We start from the raw sequence: 10,744 nt of genomic DNA, 5'->3' as shown, positions 1-10,744 counted from the left end.
AAGGAGGTTCAGTTGTAAAGAGTTGAGGCTCGTTTTAGGACTTGGTTTTTAAGGATGTGGAAGGTCTCAACTAGAAGCTAAACTTATAAAAAAATAGTGGTGGTTGAATTTAGGAAAAAGGATTGTTTTTTATTTTAAAACCGATAGACTTAGGCCTAGATCTAATGCTTTATAAGCAAATCTAGGGCAATCCAAGCATAGATTTGAGATGAGGAGGTCAAGGGGAACATCTCAGTGAAATTTGAGTTCAAATGGACGGTTGGCGCGATAGCCACCAGTTGGTTCTAGGTTTGAGTGGTTAGCCATTTATATTTTTTTTCAGAGTGTTTGAATTTATTTTAGCGAATGGGTTTGAGATGAAAGAAAAAATGTTGGTTTTTATAGCTTGAAAAAAAGATCCACGTGTTTATCTGATTGGACTCAGACTTGTGCGATCAATCTGGATCCAACTTCTATTAATAGAAGTTAGATCTAAGACGAAAAGGTCAAGAGGAACATTTTGATGATATTTAGGTTCAAACTAGTAGCTAATGTGATAGTCATCGACTGATTCTAGGTTTGAGTGGCTGGCTGTTTAATTTTTTTTAGAGTGTTTGAATTTTTTTTTTAGCAAATGGGTTTGAAATGAAAGAAATTTTTTTTTGGCTTTTATAGCTTGAAAAAAAAAAGACCTGTGCATGTACCTAACCCGAATTAGGATTCGTGCGCCTGACTTGGATACAACATTTGTTAATAGTACTGGATTGATCTGATTGAACTAGCATAACGAACCATTGAACAGGATTGGATCATCATTTAATCATTGATCGATTTTAACTAGTTTTTTTAGGTAATTTTTTATATTTTGTTAAGTTATTTATTTATTTATCTATGCACATTTAAAGTTTAAAGTTTTGAAAATAAATAAATATATATATATATAAGTGTTGAAAAATCTTTTTAAAACAAAAACTTAAATCCTCCAATAATGAGATACTAGGAAACCTAAATAGTGATTCTTTAAAAATTTTTAGGTGAGGATATTTTTTAAAATATTACCAAAGTACTAGAGTATTTAAGAAATATCCAATACAAAGAATTTTCCTTTACTTATTTTTTATTTTAAAATGAAGAAAATAAAAAATGAGTTTTTCTTAAGAATAAAATTACATATAATAATGCATGAATATTATGTTTCATTATTTGTATTACATATACATCACGCAATTATGAAAAAAAATAGATGTGAACATTTAAAGATAAGATTTTAAAAAAATTTGAGTAGTGATTTTTAAAAAATCTTTAAGTATGAAAAATTATTTCAATATTACCAACTACTATAATATTTTAAAAGTTTTTTAATAACAAGATTTTAATTTATTTTTTCCTAATAAAATTAGAATAATAATTTTTTTACAAAAAAAATAAAAAAGAAAAAATTTTGTGAAAAAAGTGAAATAATAAGAAATGAAAATAAAAACAAAAGCCAAAATTATGACAGAATTGTGATAAATAAAGGAAGTCAAGAAAAATAATTTTAAATATCAAAATTAAAATTATTTTTATCAATATTAAATGATAACACATAATTAATTGATATCATTTTTAAAGTAGACGTTGTGAAGGGTTATTTTTTTTCATGTGTAATTACACTCTAAATCCAAATTATTTTTGTAGATTCAAAAATTATTTTTTAATAAATTTTAATAAATTTTAATAAATAACCGATCATAATTAATTAAAAAATATAACAATTTTTTTTTATATATTTTAAAACGTCTAGAGATAACTAAAATCATTAAAATAAAGCCAACAACCACACCACAAACATAACGATTTCCTTTTGCATTGGCAGGATGACAAAAACGTTAAATTTTTTTTTAAAAAAAATATAGATTTGGTAAAAAAAAAGTATTTTGTGTTTCATCCAAATAAAGAAATATAGATGTACTTCATCCAACTGGAAGAGAGATACGAAACATTGATATGACTTTCACGCCACCTGCCCCCTTTCGAACCTTTCTTTTTCTAATTTGCTCATTTCAGCCATATTAGCAAAATAAAAACAAAAAACACAGACATAATGTATGTTCAGGGAAAAATGCAAAGCTAAAACCCCATCCGTTGCAATAAAGTTTCTTCAACCTTCTTTTTTTTTTTTTTTAAATTTATTTGATTTCGTAAAATATAATTTTCAGTGTAATAGAGTTGGTGTTATTAGGAAATTAATAGTATTTAACTTAAAGATTTTCATTTCATACAATATATGTAAAGTTAAATTAACGAGGAATCATAGCTAGAACACCAAAAGAAGACTAGAAAGAGCAAATATTTGTTGAGCAATGCTTAATAAGTTTCATAAGTTCTATACATAAATATCACTTCCTATAATTGGTCAAGAATCAAAGTAATCATAACAAAAAATATTCAAAAAAAATCCAAATTATGTTACCTATATCATCCTGTTGTTATAAATTCATCAGGATCGAAAAGATTTTGGAAAGATCTGATGAATTTTTATTATTTCTGAAACTATTTGTCATGCTTCTGCTGTTTTAATCTCCGTGGCTAAGTTCAGAGCCTGAAATGTGGCAAGCGGAAGTACCACAAGGGCATTTTGCGTTGAAGTAGGTAATATAGTCTTTGACAGTGGTTTCCTGTATTTTGGAGGGTTCTCTTCTGATAACAACTCCTTACTAGGTCCAAACAATCTTGAGTCTGGCAGAAGAACAGGCAATGCATAAGAAAGCTAAATCAAGAATATCTGAAATCAAACTTGCCACATCCCAGGAGGAAACTTCAGCTACGCTAATTTCAGAAATTGCCAAGGAAGAATCGCTTTAAACAATGAACGAATGGAACCGTAATCATGAGATAGCTTCAAACCAAACAGAATGACTTGAACTTCAGCATGTGCGGAATCTTGGTTGCCGAACTTAAAAGGACATACTCATGTATATCTCTAATATGTACTGCCGCATACGCAAAGATCACCAACCCGAATACACTTACTTCTAAGAGCATCTTTTGTTGGCAAAATGCCCCGAAGAATACAAAATGACCTCACTTAGGACTATTTTGTTACGCTTGAAGCAATAATCACAATAATACAGAAGTAATAGACAACAATCAATAATCAAATGCGCAGGAAAAATAAAGCACACCAAGATTTACGTGAAAAACCCTCCAGTGTAGAGGGAAAAACCACGGGCCACCAAAAAAATCTTCACTATCAAATAATAATTATACAAAGTTCTTCTCTAGCTAAAACTAGAGCTAATCAACAACTAGAGAAACAATTGGAGAAATCTCACCAAATAAGTGACTCAACAAATACACCCTGGATTTGTTCCTAGAGAGCTTCAAACCCGATCTTCACCGTTCAGAATGTATAACTCTGAATCATAAACCTCCTGACAAGGTTCCAACTCAATCGGACCACGGATCGACTTCCGTTTAACCAACTCTCCCTTCTCCTTTTTCTCTCTCTGCTTTTCCTGGCTTTTCTTCTTTCTCTGCTTGGTTGTCGACACACACCTTAAACAACCCCACCTCTTTTTTATTAAGTAGCTAGGGCTCTGTGTAAAATAAAAGATCAAGGCCCATGGCCTTTATTTGGTCCAAAACCACTTACATGGGACTAGACCCCATTTTCCTAACAATCTCCCCCTCCAGTCCCATTAGAAGGAGATTCATCACCATAGCAATTTCATTTGGAACTTACCTTGGCCAGGGAACTCATTCCGGCCAAGTTACTGCAAAGCTCAAGCTTTTCCCTGGGAAGTATCTTAGTCAACATATCTGCCACATTTTTATCAGTATGGACTTTCTTCAATAGCATCTGCTGTTCTTCAATCACTGAACGTAACCAATGATATCTAACATCAATGTGCTTTGTTCTAGCATGGTACATGGTATTCTTACTCAAATCTAAAGCACTCTGGCTATCACAAAATACCACATACTCTTTCTGATTCAATCCCAATTCAAAAAGAAAACGTTTCATCCAAAGCATTTCTTTACATGCTTCAGTTGCTGCAATATACTCAGCTTCTGTAGTTGACAAAGCAACACACTTCTGCAACTTAGACTGCCAAGATACAGCTCCTCCTGCAAAAGTGAACAAATACCCTGAAGTAGATTTTCTACCATCAAGATCACCTGCCATGTCAGCATCAGTAAACCCTTCTAGAATTGGTTGTGAAACTTCATAAGTCAAACACATTTTTGAGGTACCCCTCAAATATCTAAAAATCCATTTTACTGCTTCCCAGTGAACCTTCCCTGGATTAGAAAGAAATCTGCTCACTACACCAACTGCATGAGCAATGTCAGGCCTTGTACAAACCATAAGATACATTAAAGAACCGACTGCAGAAGAATAAAGAATACTAGACATAGCTAGTTGCTCTTCCTTAGACACTGGACAAGATTTCTTACTTAGATGAAAATGGTTGGCAAGTGAACTGCTAACTGATTTAGCATGTTGCATGTTGAATCTACCAAGCACTCATTCAACATACTTTTCCTGTGACAACCACAGCTTTCTAGCTCTCCTATCTCGGATAATGTCCATACCAAGAATCTGCTTTGCTGGACCTAAATCCTTCATATCAAAGGACTTAGACAATTGTTCTTTCAACCTGTAAACCATACTAGCATCTTGTCCTACAATCAACATATCATCAACATATAATAATAGGATAATGAAGTTACCATTAGGGAATTGTTTAATATACACACAAGAATCCGCTGCTATTTTTTTATAGCTATGACTCACCATAAAAGAATCAAACTTTTTGTACCACTGTCGCGGAGCTTGTTTCAAGCCATACAAGCTTTTCTTCAATTTGCAAACTAAGTGCTCTTTCCCTTTCACTTCAAAACCCTCAGGCTGATTCATATAAATGTCCTCCTGTAAATCACCATGCAAAAATGCAGTTTTAACATCAAGTTGCTCAAGCTCAAGATTCAAACTAGCTGCCAATCCCAGTACCACTTGAATAGAACTCATTTTTACAACTGGAGCAAAAATCTCATCAAAATCGATGCCTGGTTTTTGAGAAAAACTTTTTACTACCAATCGAGCTTTGTACCTCACTAGTTTGTCACCATTCTTTTTCAACTTGAACACCCATTTATTCTTTAATGGCCTCTTTTCTGTTAGAAGTTTAACAAGATCATAAGTATCATTCTTTCGCAATGACTCCATCTCTTCTTTCATTGCTTTTAACCAGTGCTCTCTATCCGGAGTAGCCTGCACATCTTGAAAGCTTTCTGGCTCCCCTTCACTGGTAACTAAAATAAAATCTGAACTTGGATACCTGGTAGATGGCCTGCGCTCTCTAGTAGATCTCCTAGGCTGAGACTCTACATCACTTGATGACGAAGGTAGCTCCCCATGCTCAACACTCTCAGGTAGAGAGGATTGCTCCCCCTGCTCAAAACTAATAGCATCTGGCTCATTACCAACTGTAGCTGGCTCATCCATATCCCCAAGTTCTGTTTCTGGCTCATTTTCACCATCTGTGGCTCTTTCCTGTGAAATCCCTGTCGGTGTTGAAATATCACACTTAACAGTAACGCGTGTAGTCTTCTCATTTTTCTCAAGGTCTGCTATGGTTTCTTTTTCATGAAAGACCACATCTCTGCTTCTGACTGTCTTTCTCTTTACTGGATCCCATACCCTGTAGCCAAATTCCTCATCACCATATCCTACAAACACACACTGTGTAGCTTTACTGTCAAGCTTTGATCTCTGCTCTTTCGGCACATGCATGAATGCTTTACACCCAAAAATTTTTAAGTGAGAGTATGAAGCATCTTTTTCTGTCCACACTCTTTTTGGAATGTCAAAGCCCAAAGGAACTGATGGTGACCTGTTAAGTAAATAACAAGCTGTGTTGACTGCTTCACCCCAGAATGGCTTTGGTAATTTTTCCATCCTCAACATACATCTGACTTTTTCTACAATGGTGCGATTCATTCTTTCAGCTATACCATTATGTTGCGGTGTTCCAGGTTCTGTCCTCTCATGCCTGATCCCATGCTTTGAGCAATACTCTCCAAAGCTTTTAGATGTGTATTCCCCACCATTATCAGTTCGAATACACTTCAAGGATAACCCTGTCATCCTTTCAACCATGGCATGAAATTTTTGAAAATACTGTAGTACCTGACTTTTGTATTTCAACATATACACCAAAGTCTTACGTGAAGCATCATCAATAAAAGTAACAAAATATCTGCTACCACCTAATGACTCAACCTCAATGGGACCACATACGTCAGAATAAATTAATTCTAATCTATTTTCTTTTCTCTGAGAACTTTTACGAAAAGAAACTCTATGATGCTTACCAAACAAACAATAATCACATGAATCGAGAGACATACCTTTGATCAAGGGAATGAGAGAGTGCCTTGCCAAAACCTGTAACCCTTTTTCACTCATGTGTGCCAGCCTCCTGTGCCACAAGTTTGCTGAAGCATTATTTTCAACGGTATTTACCTGGTTACCGTTCAATTGCATCCATGTCTTATACATTGTGCAGCATAGTTTTCCCCTTGTAACTACCATAGATCTTTTGAGAAGCTTTCACTGTCCATTCTTTTGTCGGCTTTCATATCCCTCCTTATCAAGGACATTAATAGCAAGCAAGTTCATTCTCATATCTGGAATGTGTCTGACATCCCTTAAAGTCAACATGCAGCCTGTACTAGTTTGTACAACAATATCACCAATCCCAACAATCTGCGACACACTCTTGTTTCTCATCTTGGTACAACCAAAGTCTCCTGCTTTGTAAGTTGTAAACAACTCTCTCTTAGGAACACAATGATATGCCGCTCTTGTGTCAACTATCCACTCAATGCCGGGATCACTAACATGATTACAATCACCATGTGTACAAATCAAAGTAACTGAATCACTATCTGAATTCACTGCTGCAACATTGCCATCATCTGAACTCTTACCTTTCTCATCTTTTTGCTCTTGCTTTAAGATTTTACAGTTTCGTTTTATATGACCCGCCTTACCACAATGGAAACACTTCACTTTACCTCTAGACTTGGATCTATGTTTAGACTTACCACGGCCTTTTGAGTCCTGACCTCTGTCGATGTTTCTACCCCTGTTCTCTGTGACCAGAGCTTGATTCCCAGGGTCTACATCTTTTCGCCTGGCTTCTTCATTAAGCATACTGTCCTTTACCATCTCCAATGTCACCTTATAATCAGGAGCTGAATTAAGAACAGTCACAACTAGAGTATTCCAACTGTCTGGCAATGAACCCAAAAGAAATAATACCTTCATTTCATCATCCATCTTAAGTTCCATAGTAGTCATCCGATTAAATATATCTTGAAAATCACTCAAGTGCTCTGTAACAGATCGTCCATCCCTGTACTGTAAAGTTGCAATTTTTTTAACAAGCATAACTTTATTCATACCTATTTTTCTCTCATACAATGCTGCCAATTTTTCCCAAACAATGTGAGCATCTGACTCCTGCGCTACATGATGAAACACGCTGATATCAACCCATTTTCTGATTGTAGCCAGCGTCTTTCTACCTAGCTTTTTTCAGCTTTCATCTTTCATATCTGCTGGTTTAGCCGAATCACCCAATACTGGCTCATATAAATCTTTGCAGTATAGATGATCCTCCATCATAGGCTTCCAAATTGAATAATTTGATACTGTCAATTTTAGCATGGAACCTGTATCACCCTCCATGATCTCAAACAGAATTTACTTCTATCCTGGGTTGCTTCTGTATCGATGTCTCAAAATAACTCTCGCTCTGATACCACTTGTTGCGCCTGAAGCAATAATCACAACAATACAGAAACAATAGACAACAATCAATAATCAAATGCGCAAGAAAAATAAAGCACACCAAGATTTACGTGAAAAACCCTCCAGTGTAGAGGGAAAAACCACGGGCCACCAGAAAAATCTTCACTATCAAATAATAGTTATACAAAGTTCTTCTCTAGCTAAAACTAGAGCTAATCAACAACTAGAGAAACAATTGGAGAAATCTCACCAAATAAGTGACTCAACAAATACACCATGGATTTGTTCCTAGAGAGTTTCAAACCCGATCTTCACCGTTCAGAATGTATAACTCTGAATCATAAACCTCCTGACAAGGTTCCAACTCAATCGGACCACGGATCGACTTCCGTTTAACCAACTCTCCCTTCTCCTTTTTCTCTCTCTGCTTTTCCTGGCTTTTCTTCTTTCTCTACTTGGTTGTCGACACACACCTTAAACAACCCCACATCTTTTTTATTAAGTAGCTAGAGCTCTGTGTAAAATAAAAAATCAAGGTCCATGGCCTTTATTTGGTCCAAAACCATTTACATGGGACTGGACCTCATTTTCCTAACATATTTTGTCTCACTCCTATTCTGAAAGGCTTGATGGTGCCTGTTCACTATCAAATTTCAAGCTGTGAAACTGAGTTGAATTTACAGAAGATATTAAGAATCCACCGCCCTTTAGGATTCATTTCATCAGTTTTTTTTTTTTTTTTTAATTTATTTTTTTGGTCATTTATATTTCATAACTCGCTTGCCAGGACTATTTGAGTTGGTTTGTCGTTTTGTATTTTTTGTCTTCTATACTTTTTTCATTTTTTAATCTTTGTCTTCTATGCTTTTGGTTTTCTGCTACAGGGTGAAAGTTGTAGTGTCATGGATATCTTGTCCGTTTATATTTGTTCTGTCCCCACCTGAAAAGAAGTTTCAGAGTCATCGGAAGGAGTCATATCAGAGGGATTCGGAATGGTAACAAAGATCTATCATGATGCTCACTGAAAGTAGAAAAATTCAAACAGAAGCTAACTCTGATTATGATCTTAAAAGTGAAATCAAAGCTTTTGATGATTCAAAAGCTGGAGTCAAGGGACTAGTAGAGTCTGGGATAACCAAAATTCCTCGTTTTTTCATTGATCCGCAACTTTCCCCTGAGAAGAAATCAGTTTATACCAATTCCCAGTTCAGTGTTCCAATCATAGACCTTCAGGGTGTCAAAGAAGATTTAACCCTGCGTGCAAAGATAATTGAGTTAGTTAGAAATGGTTCTGAAAATTGGGGTTTCTTTCAGATAGTTAACCATGGAATTCCCGTCAGTGTTTTGGATGAGATGATTGATGGTGTACGAAGGTTTCATGAGCAAGAAACTGAGGTGAAGAAGGCGTTTTATACACGCGAGCGTACCAGAAAGGTACTATTCGTGAGCAATTTTAATTTGTATAAATCACAAACAGCTACTTGGAGGGACACATTGACTTGCATCATTTCTCCTGAATCACCGGACCCTGAGGAATTGCCTGGAGTTTGCAGGTATGTGGAAAGACTGATGGTCTGATACTAGCATGGAAGGAACTGGGTTGGTTAAAATTGATCCTAAAACTAAACAGTAAACACTTTTTATGTGACTGACTATTTCTGTTGAATTTTCATCTTACTATTAAGTTCAGTTAATGTCTCTTTCCACCTTGGTCGGAGATAATTCAATTGACTATAATAAGATGATTTCTGTAGATAATAATGTTTTTGTGGGTTCTATTTTGTAGTCCTATTTTCTGTTGAATTCAACTTAATTGTTATTGCCTCTGCTTACTGTTACTATCATTTATCATGTGAGAATTACAATTCTCTTGGCTGCTTGAATTTGCTTTCATCAACAAACATGCAGAGACATAGTGATGGATTATTCCAAGAGAGTAATAACATTGGCAGTTACATTGTTTGAAGTTCTCTCTGAGGCCCTGGGGCTTAACCCAAGCCGTCTCAATGACATGAATTGTGCTGAGGGACTCGTCCTCCTGGGACATTATTATCCTAAATGCCCTGAACCAGAATTAACCATGGGCACTTGCAGCCACACTGATACCAACTTCATGACAATACTTCTGCAAGACCAAATTGGTGGTCTGCAAGTTCTTCATGAGGATCAATGGATTGATGTACCATACATTCCTGGAGCCCTAGTAGTAAGTATTGGAGATCTTCTACAGGCAAGTCCATCTGATAACCTTGAATACTGCATTAATTCTGTCTTGTCCTGCAATGTTTCTGATATTTTTTCGCAAGCGTCTTTGTTGCCAGTTACAAATGGAATATATCATATTGTTTAAGCAGATGCATTTCTTATTTCTATGCAGCTTATTTCCAATGGCGTGTTTAAAAGTGTCAATCATAGGGTGTTGGTAAAACGTGAAGGCCCTAGAATTTCAGTGGCAAGTTTTTTCAGAACACAAGCTCATGATAAAGGAAATGCCTCTAGACTTTATGGACCAATCAAGGAATTATTATCAGAAGAAAATCCCCCCATCTATAGGGAGACATCCATGCATGATTATTTGTCACACTACTATACACAAGTGATTGATCAGACCTCTTCACTGTTACATCTCAAGCTATGAAGTCAAGAGGAGATATTTGCAGAAAGTTTGTGCCACCTGATGCGTTGTGTGTTATTTCTTCTATTGAACTTTTGATCAAGGATATCCATATTGATCTCATATGTTTGGAGCTTTATTATTCTGTGTTAATGATATGTCTATGCTTCTGTGCTTGCTTGGATTGATGCATAATGCTGAAACTCAAGTCAAATTTCTCGAATTTTGCTGATTGTTAATTTTTAATCACTAATTTTCTGTGAGATATCAGTGAGGCGTGTAATATTATTTTTAAGTTTTTCTTTTGATTCTTTCCTCTCAAAAAGAAAAAACGAAGCTGTTCTTTA

General features: G+C 35.5%; 1 protein-coding gene across 1 annotated transcript; it reads left to right on the top strand.

The window, feature by feature from the left end:
• The first annotated feature begins 8,532 nt into the window (after positions 1–8,532).
• Positions 8,533–10,662, top strand: LOC111291870 (1-aminocyclopropane-1-carboxylate oxidase homolog 1-like). Its single transcript, XM_022883978.2, has 3 exons — positions 8,533–9,336; positions 9,692–10,013; positions 10,161–10,662. Exons 1-3 carry the CDS (start codon positions 8,795–8,797, stop codon positions 10,419–10,421), a joined length of 1,125 nt encoding a protein of 374 aa, XP_022739713.2. The 5' UTR covers positions 8,533–8,794; the 3' UTR covers positions 10,422–10,662.
• Positions 10,663–10,744: the final 82 nt, after the last annotated feature.

This window comes from Durio zibethinus, chromosome 16 (assembly GCF_047325235.1).
Source record: "Durio zibethinus cultivar Kanyao isolate XHJ-2024 chromosome 16, ASM4732523v1, whole genome shotgun sequence".
Lineage (NCBI taxonomy): Eukaryota > Viridiplantae > Streptophyta > Magnoliopsida > Malvales > Malvaceae > Durio > Durio zibethinus.
Note: the sequence above shows the minus strand (reverse complement) of the source record. Positions and strands in the feature narration are given on the sequence as shown.